We start from the raw sequence: 20,259 nt of genomic DNA, 5'->3' as shown, positions 1-20,259 counted from the left end.
AATATACCTGCTGGAGCGCGTGCTAGGGTTTGGTGTTGCTATGGTGACCAGTGAGTTGAGATAAGGCGGAGCTATACCTAGCAAAGACTTATAGATGACCTGGAGCCAGTGGGTTTGGCGACGAATATGTAGCGAGGACCAGCCAACGAGAGCATACAGGTCGCAGTGGTTGGTAGTATATGGGCCTTTGGTGACAAAACGGATGGCACTGTGTTAGCAAATTGGATGCAGTCTGAGTAGAGTGTTGGAGGCTATTTTGTAAATGACATCACTGAAGTCAAGGATCGGTAGGATAGTCAGTTTTACGAGGGTGTTTGGCATCATGAGTGAAGGAGGCTTTATTGACGTTCTGTTGTCTGTTTGGGAATATCTTTGTTTATTGATAGGTTAAACCGTTCCAGGCATTGTAAAGATCAAAGTACACTGAATCCACTTTTTAAGACCCTGTGGATCGATTAATGCACTTGCAGGAAGAATGAGCTATAAGTTAAAAAATCTATTGACGCTCATGTGAATCAATATAGGAAACAACAAAAATCTATACATTTAAGCTAGAAATATCAGGTTTTTGCATGGGCTGCATCTTAATCCACTTTATCTACCTGCCCATGTCGCCCTTCCGCATCTGGTGTACGGGGCCGAGCTACAGCTGAGTTTGTCAGACCATGTGACATAACTGAACTCCATCTTCTCACGAAAGCGTCTGTGGCGTCTGAACGGTTTGGCCTACAAACTATTATGACCACTATGGAAAGGGGAGACTCACAAACATGGTTCCGTTTTGCTCTACGACCAACAAGTTTCACGTACTCATCTGAAGGTAACCCATACAAACTAATGGAAGTATGGAGGTAGTTGTGCCAACATACATAAAGGGTTAAATATGTGCCATCACCAAGATAATGGATAGACTACAAAACTTTTCCATTCATGAAAAGGTGTTATTCAATGTGTTTCTGTGGGCTATGGTAGCAAAGGCAAAATTCTATATTTTATCAAAACATTGCAATAAAATGTTGATAGCTAAAGTGTCCCAAAGATTCATGCAGCTAATTGATCATGGTTGAACCTTTAAAACAATTCCTTATGTTAGCTTAGTACTCTCCCTAAGGCTCAGACTGAGGTTGATGAATAAGTCTGGACAGGCATTTAACCCACTGTTCCTAGGTCGTCGTTGAAAATAAGAATTTGTTGTTGACTTGCCTAGTTAAAGGTAAAATAAAAAAATAAAATTCAGCCGCAACAGCATTAATGAGGTCAGAAACTGATGTTGATTGATTAGGCCTGGCTCGCAGTCGGCGTTCCAATTCATCCCAAAGGTGTTCGATAGGGTTGAGGTCACGGCTCTTCGCAGGCCCATCAAATTATTCCACACCAAACTGTTTTTGTATGGACCTTGCGTTGTGCACAGGGGCATTGTCATGCTGAAACGGCAAAGGGCCTTCCCCCAAACTGTTGCCACAGTTGGAACCACAGAATTGTCTAGAATGTTACTGTACGCTATAGCGTTAAGATTTCCATTCACTGGAACAAAGCGGTCTTGCCCAAGCCTCCAAAAACAGCCCCAGACCATTATTCCTCCACCAAACTTTAGTTGGCACGATGCAAATCCAAATCAAATCAAATGTTATTTGTCACATACACATGGTTAGCAGATGTTAATGCGAGTGTAGCGAAATGCTTGTGCTTCTAGTTCCGACAATGCAGTAATAACCAACAAGTAATCTAGTTGCTTCTGCGGCATTTGAGCAGGATGCCACACTTGCTGAGGAATGGGGGCCGGTTGCTTCTGCTGCTGGGTGAATTTGGGCTGGATGCCTCACTTGCTTCTGCTGCTGAGACATGGCAGTCGGTTGTTTCTGCTGCATTCAAGCTGGACTCCACACTTGCAAAGGCATGGCGGTCGGTTGCGTCTGCCGCAGAGTCTCACTGGCCGGTTGCTTTTGTTGCTGGGGCATTTAAACCAGATGTCACACTTGTTGGGGAATAGGGGCCCGTTGATTCTGCTGCTGCGGCATTTGAGCCAGATGCCACAGTTGCTGGGGATTTGGAGCTTTATACCACACTCGCGGAGGTTGCTTAGGTTGCTTATGCATCAGAGCTGGATGCCACACTTGCTGAGGCTTCTGTGACATGCAACTGGTTGCTTCTGGTGCTGAGGCATGGCAGTCAGTTGCTTCTGCGGCATTTGAGCACGATGCCACACTTGCTGAGGAATGGGGGCCAGTTGCTTCTGCTGCTGGGTGAATTTGGGCTGGATGCCTCACTTGCTAAGGCTTCTGTTGCATGGCAGTTGGTTGCTTCAGCTGCTGAGGCACAGCAGCTGGTTGCTTCAACTGCTGAGGCACAGCAGCTGGTTGCTTCAACGAAGATATCTGCGCTAGCCACCACACTTGCTGAGACATTGTAGCTGGTTGCTTCTGCCGAGGCGGCATGGGAGCCGGTTCCTTTTGTGTGCTGGGACACAAGAGACAGTTTAGTTTCTTTAACTAGGCAAGTCAGTTAAGAACAAATTCTTATTTACAGTGACCGGCTACTTGTAAAGCCCACCGGTCAAACCCTCCCCTAACCCGGACGACGCTGGGCCAATTGCGCGCTGCCCTATGGGACTCCCGATCACAGCCATTTGTGATACAGCTCTGATTGAACCCGGGTCTGTAGCGACGCCTCTAGTGCTGCGATGCAGTGCCTTAGACTGCTGCACCCCTCGGGAGTGGAGGCCTTCTTGCTGGGGCATAGGAGCCGGTTCCTTTTGTTGCTTTAGAATAGGAGCTGGTGTCTTTTTATATCGATAAGTACCTAGGAACCAAGATAATTCAGCATAGTAAAATGCCATCATTTAATAAAGTTATTGGCACTATACAAAGTGTTATTTTAACTGAATTACTTCGTGCTATACAAACACACCTTTGGGTGGAGGATAGCAGGTTATCCCTCCAATTAACAGGCAACAAATCCAAGGAATATTAAAAATGTTTTTTATCCTAGTCAGTTAAAACACAGCTACCTGTAAAACCTGGAAGAGAAGAGGAAACCAACCACAGCGCGTAGTGAACATAGCTGAGGTGCACCCATGACCAGCTCTGAAAACAGATTGCATAGCGGAGAAGGTACGGTGGGATTCGAAATGGTCGGTAATCTGTTTGCTGACTTGGCTTTCAAAGACCTTAGATAGGCAGGGTAGGATAGATTTAGATCTGTAGCAATTTGGGTCTAGAGGATCATGGACCAATTCAATGGTTTTATAGAGGGAAATCTAAACTATCCATTGCACTGGGTGAGCTTAATCAAGTGCACTTTTTAATGCAGGCTAATTAAGTTCCTGCCAGGGGCTTTTGAAGGTGCAACCTCAGTGGTCCGGTAGAAATGTGTTGTGCAAAAAGGTTGCACACACATTGAGATCGTGTCCAAAAATTCCATACTGTGACAAATTAAATGAAGTTGTCTGTTGACGTACACTAGACAAGAGATTGTCCAACAGTAAACTAACTTCTTGTTGAAAATTCAATGCATATACAATTTCATTCATGTTCATGAGTCTGGCCAAACAGTCAACTACAACAGGCAAATATGTCAAGTTGTCCAAAAGTCCTGGGTGACATCTTATGCTAGCTAAACTGTCATGTTAGTGCCTACCAGCTTCCGCTTTGGAACTTAATGGATCCATTAAAGGGCCTAATTCTCATACTACGCAGTTCGATTGATTGGTTAAGAAAAATGTGCATGTTTAAAGACAGTCTATACAGAATTTATTTGTTAATTGAGCGGTTAAACCGTTCCAGGCATTGTAGATACCAAATACACAGGAGCCTGTGGTACAATAAATGGACTAGGAGGAATGGGCTACAGCTGAAGAGTATTGAGGCAGTCAAAGTAAAAGGCCCATCAAAATCCAGTTGAAGCTAGAACATTTTGAATGGGCTGCGTCTCAAGACACTGCAGCCGCCCGTTGCATCTGCGGTGGACAGGGGCCGAGCTACAGTGGTGTTGGTCTGACACCCAAAAAATGCAGTCTCAAAAACATCTATAGCTTCAGAACGGTTTGGCCTACAAACTGACCATTATGGGAAATTGACTCCCGAACATAGTTACGTTTCCCTCTATGACCCCACAATTGTAAGACAGGTAACCCATACAAACAGAAGTATGGAGGTAGAAGCATCAACAATAACATTTGATTCAGCTAGATATGGAACAGACACTCCTAAACTGATTTGACTCTTTGCCATTTGTGGTATGGGCTATAGTATAAGGCCAAATGCAAGTTTGAAACCAAATGGTCACTCAATTCTAGTAGCTAAATGAGCCATGGTCTGACCATCTAAAAACCATTCCCTATATGTTAGCTTACTGAGGTTGAAGACAGTCTCACTGTATACAATGCATGCCTACATCTAAAGTATGAACATATGAAGAAGGTCTGACAACTCACCCCTTGACAAATGTAGACCCAAGCTTTTATTTTGAACAACCAGTAGCAAAGGTAAAAGACTAGAAAACCAAAGAATTAACTGAGCAGTCATTTTTACTACAGACTGCACACCACCTGTTCTCAATTAGCAAGCAATGGACACAAGAACCACTATTTCACAGAGACAGGGCATTTTTTTAAAGAAGAACTGTTCATGTACTCCCTCACGCTAGAGTAGCAAGAGCACCAGACACTTCCTGGTCGAAACAAAAGCAGAAAGAAATGCAGTGTCAGCAACACAGAATGTTAAGTAACCAATGTCAAAAACAATTCTCACCATTAGCTTCTAGAGGATGAATCCATTACATTTTCTTGTTGAAAGATATGGTTAGTACAAAGGACTTCAAATTCAGAGAGCAAAGTTCAGAGCAGGTTAAAGTGAACCATTACCTTGCAGAATCTTTCACTAGTGATGGATATACGCTTGGTGCACCAGTACGAACAAAACTGTCCTTGGGAGCATTTCCAATGTGAACAAGCATAGCCTCCCTAGGAGTGTAGCGGGTTAGGGAGAATACAGTCCTGCCATTCTCGTAGTGCGATTTGGAACTGTAGGAATAGATTGGGATGACACCTGTCTGTTCACCATCTTCAGTGGTTTCGTAGTGATTCTGCTGAGACATTGGGGCCAGTTGCTTCTGGGGCATTTGAGCTACATGCCATAATTGCTGAGGCATGGGGGTCAGTTGGTGCTGTGGCATGGCAGTGTGTTGCTTCCGCTGCTGGGACATTTGAGCTGGATACCCCACTTGCTGGGGTATGGTGGCCGGTTCGTTCTGCTGCGGTTCAGCAGCCGGTTGCTTCTGCGGTATTTGAGCTGGTTGCCACTCTTGCTGAGGCACGTCGGTCAGTCGCTTCTGCGGTAGAGGCATGGAGGTCAGTTGCTGCCGTGACATTTGAGCTGGATACCACACTTGCTGGGGTACGGCGGTCGGTTGCTCCTGCGGTAGAGGCGTGGAGGCCGGTTGCTTCTGCTGCTGGGGAAATTCAGCTGGATGCCATACTTGCTGATGCGTATGCGGCATGGCGGTCACCGCAGCGACTTGCTTCTGGACCATTTTAGCTGGATACCACACGTCGTGAGGCTGTTGGGGCATAGGGGCCGGTTGCTTCTGTGCCCGATGCCACACTTGCTGAATCATGGCAGCCGGCTGCTTATGCTGCTGGGGCATTTGAGCGGATTGCCACAGTTGTGGTGGATTGGCGGTCAGTTCCTTCTGCGGTAGATGCATAGTGAATGGTTGCTTCTGCTCCTGGAGAAATTGATCTGGATGCCACAATTGCTGAGGTGGCTGGGGCATGGCGGTCGGTTCAATTTGCTGCTGAGGTTCAGTAGCTGGTTGCTTTTGCTGCTGAGGCATTTGAGCTGGATGCCATACTTGCGGGGGCATGGTGGCCTGTTGCTTCTGCGGTTGAGGCATTGGGGCTGGTTGCTTCTGCAGCATGGTGGCCAGTTTCTGCTGCTGGGGCATTTGAGCTGGATGCCACTCTTGCTGGGGCATGGCGGTTGGTTGCTTCTGTGGTAGAGGCATGAAGGCCAGATGCTTCTGGGGCATTTGAGCTGGATACCTCACTTGCTGGGGTATGGTGGCCAGTTCCTGTTGATGCTGGGGAATGTGCATTGGGTGCCACACTTGCTGAGGTAGCTGGGGCATGGTGGCCGGTTCCTTCTGCTGCTGAGGTTCAGCGGCCGGTTGCTTCCGCTGCTGAGGTTCAGCGGCCGGTTCCTTCTGCAGCTGGGGCTTTTGAGCTGGATACCATGCTTGCTGGGGCATGGTGGCCGGTTCCTTCTGCTGCTGGGGTTCAGCAGCCGGTTCCTTCTGCTGCTGAGGTTCAGCAGCCGGTTGCTTCCGCTGCTGAGGTTCAGCGGCCGGTTCCTTCTGCAGCTGGGGCTTTTGAGCTGGATACCATGCTTGCTGGGGCATGGTGGCCGGTTCCTTCTGCTGCTGGGGTTCAGTGGTTGGTTGGTTCTGGGGCATTTTAGCTGGATACCACACTTGCTGAGGTTGCTGGTGTATGGCGGTCAGTTCCTTCTGCGGTGAAAGCATTAGGGCTGGTTGCTTCTGCTGCTGGGGAAATTGAGCTGGATGCCACTCTTGAGGCATGGTGGTCAGTTCCTTCTGCTGCCGAGTTGATGCTGCTTGTTGCTTCTGGACCATTTTAGCTGGATACCACACGTCATGAGGCTGCTGGGGAATGGGGGCCAGTTGCCACACTTGCTGAAGCTTGGCAGCCGGTTGCTTATGCTGCTGGGGAATTTGAGCGGATTGCCACAGTTGTGGTGGAATGGAGGTCAGTTCCGTCTGCAGTTGACGCATAGGGACGGGTTGCTCCTGGGGAAATTTGGCTGGATGCCACTGAGGTTCAGCGGTTGGTTGCTTCTGGGGCATTTGAGCTGGATACCATGCTTGCTGGGGCATGGCGGTCAGTTCAATCTGCTCCTGAGGATCAGCGGCCAGTTGCTTCTGGGGCTTAGCTGGATACCACACTTGCTGGGGCATGGCAGTCAGTTGCTTCAGCAGCATTTGAGCTGGATGCAACACTTGCTGAGGTTGCTGGGTTATGGAGGCCGGTTCCTTCTGCTGCTGAGGTTCAGTAGCCGGTTGCTTTTGCTGCTGGGGCAATTGAGCTGGATGCCACACTTGCTGCTGCATGGTGGCCGGTTGCTTCTGCTGCATTTGAGCTGGATACCATGCTTTCTGGGGCATAGCTGTTGGTCGTTTCTGCGGTATAGGCATTGGAGCCGGTTGCTTCTGGGGCATGGTGGTCAGTTCGGTCTGCTGCTGAGGACCAGTAGCTGGTTGCTTTTGCTGCTGAGGAATTTGAACTGGGTACCACACTTGCTGAGGTAGCTGGGGTATGGAGGCCTGTTCCTTCTGATGCTGAAGTTCAGTAACTGGTTGCTTCTGGGGTATTTGAGCTGGATAAAACATTGCTTGAGGCTGCTTAGGATAACTGGCCGGTAGCGTCTGCTGTTGGCTCATGGCGGCCGGTTGCTTTTCCTGCTGGGGCATTTGAGTTGGATACCACATTTTCTGAGGTGCCTGGGGCATGGGGGCCAGTTGCTTTTGCAGGATGGCTGCCAGATGTTTCTGTTGCTCTTCGGTCAGCTGCGCTTGCAATTGAGCTGTTGGAGAGTTGTAATTACCATATCCTTTAGACCTAAGTGGGCCTGTATAGAGCCATGCTGCATCAGAACCTGGTGCAGGATACCCATCACCTAGGTTAGATAAAGAGAAAAGGTAAAATGCCAGGCTTTGAAGTTATCGGTACCACAACTGTTACTTGAAATTAATGTGTAGAAACTCACTTGATGTAGAACAGGTTATCCCGACAATTAGCAGGCAACAAAGCCAAGAAACTCTTTAAAAAAAGAAAGTCTGTTATAAACACAGCTACCTGTAACACCTGAAGGACAAGGGAAACAAACTAGAGCAATACTTTTAAAAACATACCTAAAAGCGATTCCAATCATCACGGCCATTTTGCGCCTCAAAAGCTCCCCAGTAATCAGAACTAATGGCTGGTATAAGCCCTAGCATAATATCCCTTATGCTGTATCTGGCAAGCTTTTTTGGTTGCTCCTTTTAAACAAATCCCAGACCCTTCTAATGTCATTGGCTAATTAAGGACAGCTGTAAGGCCCTGAACTACATTTGATTCCTAATTCCAAATTGACCCCTAAAACCTACACCCTGGCCTAAACACTTCTGTGCATCAGAAATTATTGAATAGGTATAAGCATTATGGCAACAATTGCATCCAGCCTATCAGAATGCAAGGTGATGCAATTACCATATTGCTATAACATATCTGATTGTTTCAAATGCCCATAAGTGACTAAGTGGTAGGTGTAGGGGCTAGGGGTTGATTTGGAATTCAGGATTTTTACTCAGGTGTGGTTGATTCTCTAATTGAGTTCCTGACATGTTTGACAGCCCTTACTCCAAAGCACGCTTCAAACTCATTACACGGAGGGCCGAGTGTCTGTGGGTTTTTGCTCCTTCCTTGTACTTGATTGCTGAATTAAGGCCACTAATTACTCCCCTCACCTACGGTAGTTGTCTAGGTCTTAAACAAAAACCTATAGACACTAGGCCCTCCATTTAATGAGTTTGACACCCCTGCTCTAAGGTAGGAAACACATTTTGTCTTGGCACTTCATTGATCGGTTTAAATTATTGCTTGTACAAAATTCACTTGGTTCATTTGAAGATTAGAGGCTAAATGAGCAGTTAGGCACCTTTATTTTACACACGCCTTCTTTTCAACCGTGTGTTTCATTCAGCATAGCAACAGTAGATGGTTAACATGTTTCAGTTGCACATAGTGCCACATCTTGGACAAATTCTGAATTCAGACAGATGCCAATTAAACACTCACATTATACAAACACTGCACACACATATGCTTTGATGATCTGAGTCTTTAATTTTTCAGAGGCAAACATATAGTAGGGCTCGTTTGAGTGGTAAGGCCAAAGCAACTGACTGTAGACCAAAGTCAAGAAGTAAAGTCAGGAGAGGTGCATCTGCTACAACCGAAATTCGGATACTGTCGTTTTCCAACAGCAAGGCTCAGATCACCATGGCAGTGTTGCCATTGTTTATAAAAGGTTTCCTTTATAATATCAAAAACACACCCACTCACAAACTGAAATAATTTATGTTACATTATACAATCAATAAATGAGAGAGAGCCTCAATCAAATTGGTTCCTGTTTCAGTCATGTTCTTGTTCGCGTGGGTTAAACAAAAACAATAATGATTGGGTGACAATGGAGACCCCACATGACAGGTGATGGCTGCAGGATGAAGTTGGTGAAGAGCAATTGCAGAAACTTGGAGATTCTGCAGATTTTTGTAAAGTTCATGCAGTCGACATTGAAAGATTAGTGGAATCTGTGTGGGTAGCTGGACAGGTAGGATGACTGACAGTGAAGGTGAACAGGTGGTCACGTGTCAGGTGACAGAGGAATGGATGAGACTGAGGCAGGAATTCCTTTTACCATAAAGTGCTATATTTACTGAGTAGTCTGTGCTGCATCACAAAGGAAACAAATAACATCTATCCAATCAAATTCATAATCAAATATCAAATCATATCATTCATTATTAACATAATTTAGGGAATTCAACACGTGGTAAATTCTTGACAATAGTGATCAGCTCGAAGGTGCCCACTATCTCCATAAAATGTCTCCCTCATGTGGATGAAATAAAACACAAGACAACAACCCATCTCCTCATCCTCTGACCGTCTACCCTCCTTTGTGGAAGCTTTTTTTCCAATGTTGTCTCAACTTTGATTGCAGTACACATCCACAAACACATAAACTCAAATGCAACTGTTTAGATAGCTATGCATATATCTCCAGCCCCCTTAAATCTGCCACAGTGTTTTCCGTATTCTGACTGATGTTTCCGTTTGCATTCCATGTCTGATAATTATACTTGATTCAAAGTCTGTGCCTTGAAAATTCCAATGTCCTTTTCTTCTCCTGTTTCTTTCAGCACAGCAGGCAGACAATCTGTTCTTTATTCTGGTCTTTTATATTCACCCCGAGTGCTCCAATCCTTCTGTACTTTATTGTACAGCCCTTAATGTCTAGAACTCTGCACTAACTCCCCTCTTCCACTGCTGTAGGCTGGCCTACTGTAACTGGAAGGCAAATGTATGTCACTTAAATCAGACCGGGTTCAAATACTATTTAAAATATTTCTATTAATTTGACATACATTCAAAGTAAGTATTCTGATCTTTTATTTGAAAAGACAAGTAGTTAAATGTTATGTATTTGGAAATACACTTGGAAAGTGTTTGGAAAAACTCAAAATCACACACTATTTTACACTCCAATGTATTAAATAAGTATTTGAAAATACTGTCAAATAATACAATTTCTATTATAACCCAGATATTATAACTCAGATACTGAAATACACATGTTTTTGAATACAGGTCTGCACTTAAATGTAGCATTTGCATGAAAATAAACAGATATATATTGTATTATACTGCATCACATTCCATTGTATTTGTTGTTTCTTTGCGATTGCATTTGAAATCCTCAACTGTTATTTTTCTGAAGACCAATTCCAATTCTTCTTTCTCTGTTAGACCCTCCAGGCCCTATTAGTCTACTGAGTTCAGTCAGTTGCAATTGTAACCATCAGATCCAACATCTCAGTGGTGAGTAGCCACTGAGCTGTTGTCAACTTGCAGATGGCAGTCCTCACATAAAGACACACCATGCCCACCAGAGCACACACATAGCCAACATCAGATTCAGGCAGAAATCAATACTGACTCCAAAACAGACACAATTATTATTTACATTCATTTATTTGTTTGTTTTACAACTCAGTTTTAGGATCAGGTACTAGTGCCTGCTTCACCTCCTAAAATTAAGAAAAAAGTATTTGAGAAGCAATGTAGATAGATTATATAGAGGCAACTCAGTATAGTTCACTGCTGCTTTCTATATATTATCAAAGCCACTTAAACGTATACTGCTCCATAGACATGAGTTCAAAATGAATTTGTTTTTCTCAAATATTTTTTTAGCTGCTCTTAATTGAGAGTTTCTGTCACTCCGGGCAGGCTCAATCATCCCTCAAAGGCATTTGAAAGAAAACCAATGCTATTTGAACTCAGGTTTGTTTTCACCTCAGAACTTGAGATCGCCTCTTATGAGTGAGTGGAGATCTCTCCCTCGGGCATGAGCCATTTCATGGCTGACTCGCTGTCGTAAATGCCTAGAGATTTTTTGGACTTCAGACCGTTTACCAGCACAAACAGGAACTGAGACAAATAAATCATAGTTATGTTCAGTAGGGCACAGCGTAGCAAAACGTTCTGCAACCGAAACTAAAACTAAAATCAGTGTATTTTTTGGACAAGACCAATGTCAAAAGTAGTTCTTTATATATATATATATATATGAATGAATTTTGTTGATGGGCAGTTCCTTATCTCTCGCATTTGGTAAGGGTTTTCTCAGATCACAAAGCAGTGCAACACATCTGACTCCAATGAATCAATTTACAAATTCAATTCAAGCTGCAATTAAAGAGTTGATTCAAAATAACTTGTTCCAAATAGTGGATTAGGGACATTATCTTAAGATCTGAATCAAATAGCCAATATAATAGAGGTTTTGGTGAGTCGCTCTTTTCAGCTCCAGTAGCTGCTTGCCTGATCTCACCTTATCAACGAATTCTGGGGCCAGAGCTCCTGACCTAGCCAGTCCTTGAGCACTTCATAGTCACCACTCCCCCTGTTGATGAAGAGCAGGATGTCACCCCTTCACCTCTGACTGGTACAGACCCACTGCTGTCTGTCTGTCTGTATGAGAGTGTGAGAGAGTGTGTGAGAGAGTGTGAGAGAAAGACAGAAGTATGGGAAATAGATATCAAAATAGGCATGTGCCAGTACATTAACTGTCTGTAGGTATAGTCTGGTTATATGACTGAACATGACAGGCTAATAATACAAAGATGTGATGCCAAGGTGTAGTTTTAACCAGGCTGGTTTAAATCTTGCTGTCCATGTATTTGTAATGCGAGTCAAGCAGGTGATTTCTGATGGAATTTTTGGATGTTTGCATCTGGCGAGTCCTTGTGTCTGGTTGCTTCTAATGCAGAGGCACAAGAGCCGGTTGCTTCACCTAAGGTATTTGCTCCAGTCGTCACACTTGCTGAGGCATTGTGGCTGGTTGCTTCTGCCGAGGCATTGTGGACGGTTGCTTCTGCTGAAGAGGCATACGAGCCCGTTCCTTTTGTTGCTGGGACATAGGAGCAGGTTCCTTTTAATGAAGTGTGGAGAATATATCTATAATTTAACTTGGAGACAAAGACAAAAAGTTCAAAATAGCAAAATGCCAGAATTTGAAGTCATTGGAACTATTCAAATGCTGTATTTTTAACTTAATTAATTTGTGTATAACAAACACTTTTAGGTGTAGGATAACAGGTTATCCCTCCAATGAATAGATCAATTGAAGGTCAGAATTCTCATAATATGCAGTTAGTGAATGATTTCAGCAACAGTAGTTGGTTTAGAAAAATGTACATGTTCAAAGACATTCTGTTGTGTGTAGAGAATATTTGAGTTAATTGACATATTCCCAACCAATTGTGTTTTTTGTTCATTTGAGTTGTTTGGAACTTATTATTTTACCTATTTTGTACATAATGTTGCCGCTACCATCTCTTATGACCGAAAATAACTTCTGGACATCAGAACTGCAATTACTCACCACGGACTGGCAGAATCCTTTTTTTTCTTTAACAAATCCGACAAGCTCGACGTGAATGACATACTGCTTTCCCAGGAACAGGCCCAGATCCCCGTGATTTGTGTGAAGAGAAGGTGGAGAAAAAGGGGCCAGAGGCTGGACTGCCTTCGGCGATCGTATAAATCCCCACATCCTTCCATTCTGCTGGCAAACGTGCAATCTTTGGAAAATTAAATACATGACCTACGCCGAAGATTAATTCAAAACTGTAATATCTTATGCTTCACAGAGTCGTGGCTGATTGACGACATTATCAACATACAGCTGGCTATCCTCCAGGATAGAACAGCGGCGTCTGGTAAGACAAGGGGCGGTGGACTGTGTATTTTTGTAAATAACAGCTGGTACACAATATCTAAGGAATTCTCAAACTATTGCCAGCTTGAGGTAGAATATCTCATGATAAGCTGTAGACCACACTATCTACCTAGAGAGTTTTCATCTGTATTTTTTGTAGCTGTCTACATACCACCACAGACTGAGGCTGGCACTAAGACCGCATTGAATGAACTGTATTCTGCCATAAGCAAACAGGAAAACGCTCACCGGGAGACGGTGCTCCTAGTAGCCGGGGACTTGAATGTATGGAAACTTAAATACATCTTACCAAATTTCTATCAGCATGTTAAATGTGCAACCAGAGGGGAAAAAAAAACTCTGGACCACCTTTACTCCACACACAGAGATGCATACAAAGCTCTCCCTCCATTTGGCAAATCTGACCATAATTTAATCCTCCCGATTCCTGCTTACAAGCAATAATTTAAGCAGGAAACACCAGTGACTTGATCAATAAAAAAAGTGGTCAGATGAAGCAGCAGCTAAGCTACAGGACTGTTTTGCTAGCACAGACTGGAATATATTCCGGGATTCCTCTGATGACATTGAGGAGTACACCACATCAGTCATTGGCTTCATCAATAAGTGCATCAATGACGTCGTCCCCACAGTGACCGTACGTACATACCCCAACCAGAAGCCATGGATTACAGGCAACATTTGCACTGAGCTAAAGGCTAGAGGAGTCACTTTCAAGGAGCGGGACGCTAACCCGGAAGCTTATAAGAAATCCCGCTATGCCCTCTGATGAACCATTAAACAGGCAATACAGGACTACACCGGCTCTGACACTCGTCGGATGTGGCAGGGCTTGCGAACCTTTACAGACTAAAAAGGGAAGCACAGCAGAAAGCTGCCCAGTGACACGAGCCTACCAGATGAGCTAAACTACTTCTATACTCGCTTCGAGGCAAATAACACTGAAACATTCATGAGAGCAAAAGCTGACCAGGAAGACTGTGTGATCCGCAGCCGATGTGAGTAAGACCTTTAAAGAGGTCAACATTCACAAGACCGCAGGGCTTGACAGATTACCAGGACGTGTACTGCGAGCAGGTGCTGACCAACTGGCAAGTGTCTTCACTGACATTTTTAACCTCTCCCTGTAATATCAACATGTTTTAAGCAGACCACCATAGTCCCTGTGCTCAAGAAAACTAAGGTTACCTGCCTAAATGACTACCGACCCGTAGCACTCACGTCTGTAGCTATGAAGTGCTTTGAAAGGCAGGTCATGGCTCACATCAACACCATTATCCCAGCAACCCTAGACCCACTCCAATTTGCATACCGCCCTAACAGATCCACATATGATGCAATTTTATTACACTCCACACTGCTATTCTTTGACTAGAGCTCAGCATTCAACATCATAGTGCCCTCAAAGCTCATCAATAAGTTAAGGACCCCGGGACTAAACACCTCCCTCTGCAAGTGGATCCTGGACCTCCTCACTGGACGCCCCCAGGTGGTAAGTGTAGGGAATAACACATTCGCCACACTGATCCTCAACACAGGGGCCCCTCAGGGGTGCGTGCTCAGTACGTTCCTGTACTCCCTGTTCACTTATGACTGCACGGCCAGGCACGACTCCAACACCATCATTAAGTTTGTCGACGACACAACAGTGGTCGGCCTGACCACCGACAACAACGAGACAGCCAATAGGGTGGAGGTCAGAGACCTGGCCGTGTGGTGCAAGGGCAACAACCATTCCCTCAACGTGATCAAGACAAAGGAGTTGATTGTGGACTACAGGAAAGAGAGGACCGAGCATTCCCCCATTCTCATCGACGGGGCTGTAGTGGAGCAGGTTGAGAGCTTCAAGTTCCTTGGTGTCCACATCACCAACAAGCTAACATGGTCCAAGCACACCAAGACAGTCGTGAAGCGGGCACGACAAAACCTATTCCACCTCAGGAGACTGAAAAGATTTGGCATGAGTCTTCATATTCTCTGAAGGTTCTACAGCTGCACCATCGAGAGTATCCTGACTGGTTGCATCTCTGCCCGGTATGGTAACTGCTCAGCCTCCGACAGCAAGGCACTACAGAGGGTAGCGTGAACAGCCTAGTACATCATTGGGGCCAAGCTTCCTGGCATGCAGGACCTCTGTCCTAGGCCGTGTCAGAGGAAGTCCCTAAAAATTGTCAAAGACTCCAGACAACCTAGTCATAGACTGTTTCTCTGCTACCACACGGCAAGCGGTACTGGAGCACCAAGTCTAGGTCCAAGAGGCTTCTAAACAGCTTCTACCCCCAAGCCATAAGACTCCTGAACATCTAGTCAAACAGCTAATCAGACTATTTGCATCCCCCCTTTACACCGCTGCTACTCTCTGTGGTTATCATCTATGCATAGTCACTTTAATAACTCCACCTACATATTACCTCAACTAAACGGTGCACCTGCACATTGACTCTGTACCACCCTGTATATAATCTCGCTATTGTTAATTTACTGCTGCTCTTTAATTACTTGTTACTTGTATTTCTTATTCTTAGTCATATTTGTTTTTAAACTGCATTGTTGCTTAGGTAAGCATTTCACTGTAAGGACCTGTTGCATTCGGTGCAATTGACTAATACAATTTGATGCCTACATATAACTACATCTAAAGTATGAACATACCATATGAATAAGGTCTGACATTTCCCCACTGGACATTGACCATGTTAACATGAACACAGCAGTCTGGATTGTAGCTCATATCCCACATAAGGTCTTATTCGGGATGAGCTCTTTACATGCACTTTTAATATCCCGCTCATGAGTATCCCTGTATCCATGAATAAACAGAATATTCCTCATTTAATTGTATGGGTTAAATGGAATAGTAACTGAAATATGGACACTGACGGCAGGACTATAACCTCACATGTAATAAACTCAGCAAAAAGAGAAACGTCCCTTTTTCAGGACCCTGTCTTTCAAATATAATTAGTAAAAACCAAATTACTTCAAAGATCTTCATTGTAAAGGGTTTAAACACCTGCTTGTTCAATTAACCATAAACAATTAATGAACATGCACCTGTTGAACGATTGTGAAGACACTAACAGCTTACAGACGGTAGGCATAGAAGGTCACAGTTATGAAAACGTAGGACACTAAAAGAGGCCTTTCTACTGACTCTGAAAAACACCATGCCCAGGGTCCCTGGTCATCTGTGTGAACGTGCCTTAGGCATGCTGCAAGGAGGCATGAGGACTGAAGATGGGGCCAGGGTGATAAATTGCCATGTCCGTACTGTGAGACGCCTAAGACCGCACTACAGGGAGACAGGACAGACAGCTGATCGTCCTTGCAGTGACAGACCAGGGGTAACAATACCTGCACAGGATCGGCACATCTGATGAGCACACCTGCGGGATAGGTACAGGATGGCAACAACTGCAGAGTTACACAGCTACTTGCCGCAGCTACTTGCCTAAGCCGCCCCAGCATCTCCTTCACCCAAATCCAGATAGCAGATGTTCTGAAAGAGCTGCAAAACCTGGACCCGTACAAATCAGCTGGCCTAGACAATCTGGACCCTCTAAAATTATCCGCCACCCTATTACCAGTCTGTTCAACCTCTCTTTCGTATCATCCGAGATCCCTTAAGATTGGAAAGCTGCCGCGGTCATCCCGCTCTTCAAAGGGGCTGACACTCTAGACCCAAACTGTTATAGACCTATATCCATCCAGCCCTGCCTTTCTAAAGACTTCAAAAGCCAAGTTAATAAACAGATCACTGACCCTTTTGAATCCCACCCTACCTTCTCCGCTGTGCTATCCGGTTTCCGGGCTGGTCACAGGTGCACCTCAGCCACGCTCAAGGTACTAAACGATATCATTACCGCCATCGATAAAAGACAGTACTGTGCAGCCGTCTTCATCGACCTGGCCAAGGCTTTCGACTCTGTCAATCACCGTATCCTTATCGGCAGACTCAACAGCTTTGGTTTCTCAAATGACTGCCTCCCCTGGTTCACCAACTACTTCTCAGACAAAGATCAGTGTGTCAAATCGGAGGGCCTGTTGTCCAAAACGGATCTCTATGCCAGGGTTCTATCACAGTGCCATCCGTTTTCCCTGTCCACCTAAGACAACACCATTCTGTATACATCTCACCCACCACTGTGTTAACCCTCCAAACGTAATGCCATACAACAGTCGCTCTTAAATGCTGGCCCCGATCGCTACCCATTCCGCCCGCCAGACCTACTCTGGAGCTGACCAGGCCATCTAGATGTCTATGCTCCGCCTTATCTCAGCTCAACGGTCACGAGAACAACACCCACCCGTAGCACACGTTCCAACAGGTATATCTCACTGATCATCCCCAAAGCCAACACCTCATTTGGCCGCCTTTCCTTCCAGTTCTCTGCTGCCAATGATTGGAACGAATTGCAAAAATCACTGAAGATGGAGACTTATATTTTCCTCACTAACTTTAAACATCAGCTATCTGAGCAGCTAACCGATCGCTGCAGGTGTACATAGCCCATATGTAAATAGCGCACCCAATCTACCTACCGCATCCCCACATTGTTTTTATTTTATTTTCTGCTCTTTTGCACACCAGTATTTCTACTTTCACATCATCATCTGCTCATCTATCACTCCAGTGTTAATGTACTGAACTGTAATTACTTCGCTACTATGGCCTATTTAATGCCTTACCTCCCCACGCCATTTGCAAACACTGTATATAGACTTAAATTTTTTCTATTTTGTTATTGACTGTACGCTTGTTTGTTCCATGTGTAACTCTGTGTTGTTTGTGTCGCACTGCTTTGCTTTATCTTGTCCAGGTCGCAGTTGTAAATGAGAACTTGTTCTCAACTTGCTTACCTGGTTAAATAAAGGTGAAATACATTTTTTTTAAATAAACACCAGGAACGCACAATCCCTCCATCAGTCCTCAGATTGTCCGCAATAGGCTGAGAGAGGCTGGACTGAGGGCTTGTAGGCCTGTTGTAAGGCAGGTCCTCACCAGACATCACCGTTAACGTCGCCTATGGGCACAATCCCAGCGTCGCTGGACCAGACAGGACTGGCAAAAAGTGCTCTTCACTGACGAGTCACAGTTGTGTCTCACCAGGGGTGATGGTCGGATTCGCATTTATCGTTGAAGGAATGAGTGTTACACCGAGGCCTGTACTCTGGAGCGGGATCGATTTGGAGGTGGAGGGTCCGTCATGGTCTGGGGCGGTGTGTCACAGCATCATCGGACTGAGCTTGTCACTGCAGGCAATCAACGCTGTGTGTTACAGGGAAGACATCCTCCTCCCTTATGTGGTAACCTTCCTGCAGGCTCATCCTGACATGACCCTCCAGCATGATAATGCCACCAGTCATACTGCTCGTTCTGTGCGTGATTTCCTTCAAGACAGGAATGTCAGTGTTCTGTCATGGCAGGCGAAGAGCCCAGATCCCAATCCCATTGAGCACGTCTGGGACCTGTTGGATGGGAGGGTGAGGACTAGGGTAATTCCCCCTAGAAATGTCCGGGAACTGGCAGGTGCCTTGGTGGAAGAGTGGGGTAACATCTCACAGCAAGAACTGGCAAATCTGGTGCAGTCCATGAGATGCACGGCAGTACTTAATGCAGCAGATGGCCACACCAGATACTGTTACTTTTGATTTTGACTCCCCCTTTGTTCAGGGACACAATTTTATTTCTGTTAGTCATGTCTGTGGAACTTGTTCAGGTTATGTCTCAGTTGTAGAATCTTATGTTCATACAAATATTTACACGTTAAAGTTAGCTGGAAATAGACAGTTGACAGTGAGAGGACGTTTCTTTTCTTGCAGAGTTTATATTAACTTCAGTTGCAGTGAAATGATAAAAATGAATCTTTAAATTGTCTTGGGAACAGGAGTGGATAAATATTTCTATCATGTAAATGTGTCATCTTTGACACGTTTGCAAGCAGACAGCATTTCAATCACATTCAATACACACCCAAGACTAACTGAAGTCACCATTCTCAGCATTCCATTTCCTTCAAATCTGTCAAAATGACATTTGGCACAGGACCAATGTTTCCACTGTGTTCTAGCATGATACCTGGTCCTTAAATCATTTTACCTGTTAAGATTACTAATGCATTCATTCTATCAACGTAAGACATTTGTGAGCACTACTTTAGTCTTCCGGGGCAACAAGTTATGACAGAAGAGAAGCTGCATGTATTAAAATATAGTTGACAAATGGCCTACCAAAAGGAAGTAAGCAGAAACTTGTCTAAATTAGGGGTGAAAGTAGCCATTAAGCTCAGTTATGGTGGATCAAACTGAGCAAGTAGCCCACTTTAAATGAATTTGACAGAGTCAGACAAATCAAATCAAATTTATTTATATAGCCCTTCGTACATCAGCTGAAATCTCAAAGTGCTGTACAGAAACCCAGCCTAAAACCCCAAACAGCAAGCAATGCAGGTGTAGAAGCACGGTGGCTAGGAAAAACTCCCTAGAAAGGCCAAAACCTAGGAAGAAACCTAGAGAGGAACCAGGCTATGTGGGGTGGCCAGTCCTCTTCTGGCTGTGCCGGGTGGAGATTATAACAGAACATGGCCAAGATGTTCAAATGTTCATAAATGACCAGCATGGTCGAATAATAATAAGGTTCCAATAATAAGGCTCCAGTTGAAACTGGAGCAGCAGCATGGCCAGGTGGACTGGGCACAGCAAGGAGTCATCATGTCAGGTAGTCCTGGGGCATGGTCCTAGGGCTCAGGTCAGTTGAATCTGGAGCAGCAGCATGGCCAGGTGGACTGGGGACAGCAAGGAGTCATCATGTCAGGTAGTCCTGGGGCATGGTCCTAGGGCTCAGGTCCCCGAGAGAGAGAGAAAGAAAGAGAGAAGGAGAGAATTAGAGAATGCACACTTAGATTCACACAGGACACCGAATAGGACAGGAGAAGTACTCCAGATATAACAAACTGACCCTAGCCCCCCGACACAAACTACTGCAGCATAAATACTGGAGGCTGAGACAGGAGGGGTCAGGAGACACTGTGGCCCCATCCGAGGACACCCCCGGACAGGGCCAAACAGGAAGGATATAACCCCACCGACTTTGCCAAAGCACAGCCCCCACACCACTAAAGGGATATCTTCAACCACCAACTTACTATCCTGAGACAAGGCTGAGTATAGC

General features: G+C 45.0%; 1 protein-coding gene across 5 annotated transcripts; it reads right to left on the bottom strand.

The window, feature by feature from the left end:
* Nucleotides 1-4,435: 4,435 nt before the first annotated feature.
* On the bottom strand, nucleotides 4,436-8,039 carry LOC112238446 (mediator of RNA polymerase II transcription subunit 15-like). 5 transcript variants are annotated; one of them, XM_042304020.1, is made up of 4 exons: nucleotides 7,927-8,039; nucleotides 7,782-7,834; nucleotides 5,203-7,691; nucleotides 4,436-5,118 (listed from the first exon to the last, which is right to left on the bottom strand). In XM_042304020.1, exons 1-4 carry the CDS (start codon nucleotides 7,953-7,955, stop codon nucleotides 4,858-4,860), a joined length of 2,832 nt encoding a protein of 943 aa, XP_042159954.1. In that variant the 5' UTR covers nucleotides 7,956-8,039; the 3' UTR covers nucleotides 4,436-4,857. The 5 variants fall into 5 exon arrangements, with proteins under 5 accessions (XP_042159954.1, XP_042159950.1, XP_042159957.1 ...); XM_042304016.1 differs by having other exon boundaries at nucleotides 4,436-6,168; nucleotides 6,199-7,691; XM_042304023.1 differs by having other exon boundaries at nucleotides 4,436-6,168; nucleotides 6,349-7,691.
* Nucleotides 8,040-20,259: the final 12,220 nt, after the last annotated feature.

This window comes from Oncorhynchus tshawytscha, linkage group LG02 (assembly GCF_018296145.1).
Source record: "Oncorhynchus tshawytscha isolate Ot180627B linkage group LG02, Otsh_v2.0, whole genome shotgun sequence".
NCBI lineage: Eukaryota > Metazoa > Chordata > Actinopteri > Salmoniformes > Salmonidae > Oncorhynchus > Oncorhynchus tshawytscha.
The sequence above is the reverse complement of the archived record's forward strand: the minus strand, read 5'-3'. Positions and strand labels throughout refer to the sequence as shown.

Excerpts from the sequence above, each read along its gene's own strand:
- LOC112238446 (XM_024407029.2), bottom strand. The coding sequence starts at position 7,955 with ATGGCCGTGATGATTGGAATCGCTTTTAG. Across the intron at positions 7,835-7,926 it reads ATGATTGGAATCGCTTTTAG|AGTTTCTTGGCTTTGTTGCC; the intron begins GTATGTTTTTAA and ends CTTTTTTTAAAG. Across the intron at positions 7,692-7,781 it reads GATAACCTGTTCTACATCAA|GTGATGGGTATCCTGCACCA; the intron begins GTGAGTTTCTAC and ends TATCTAACCTAG.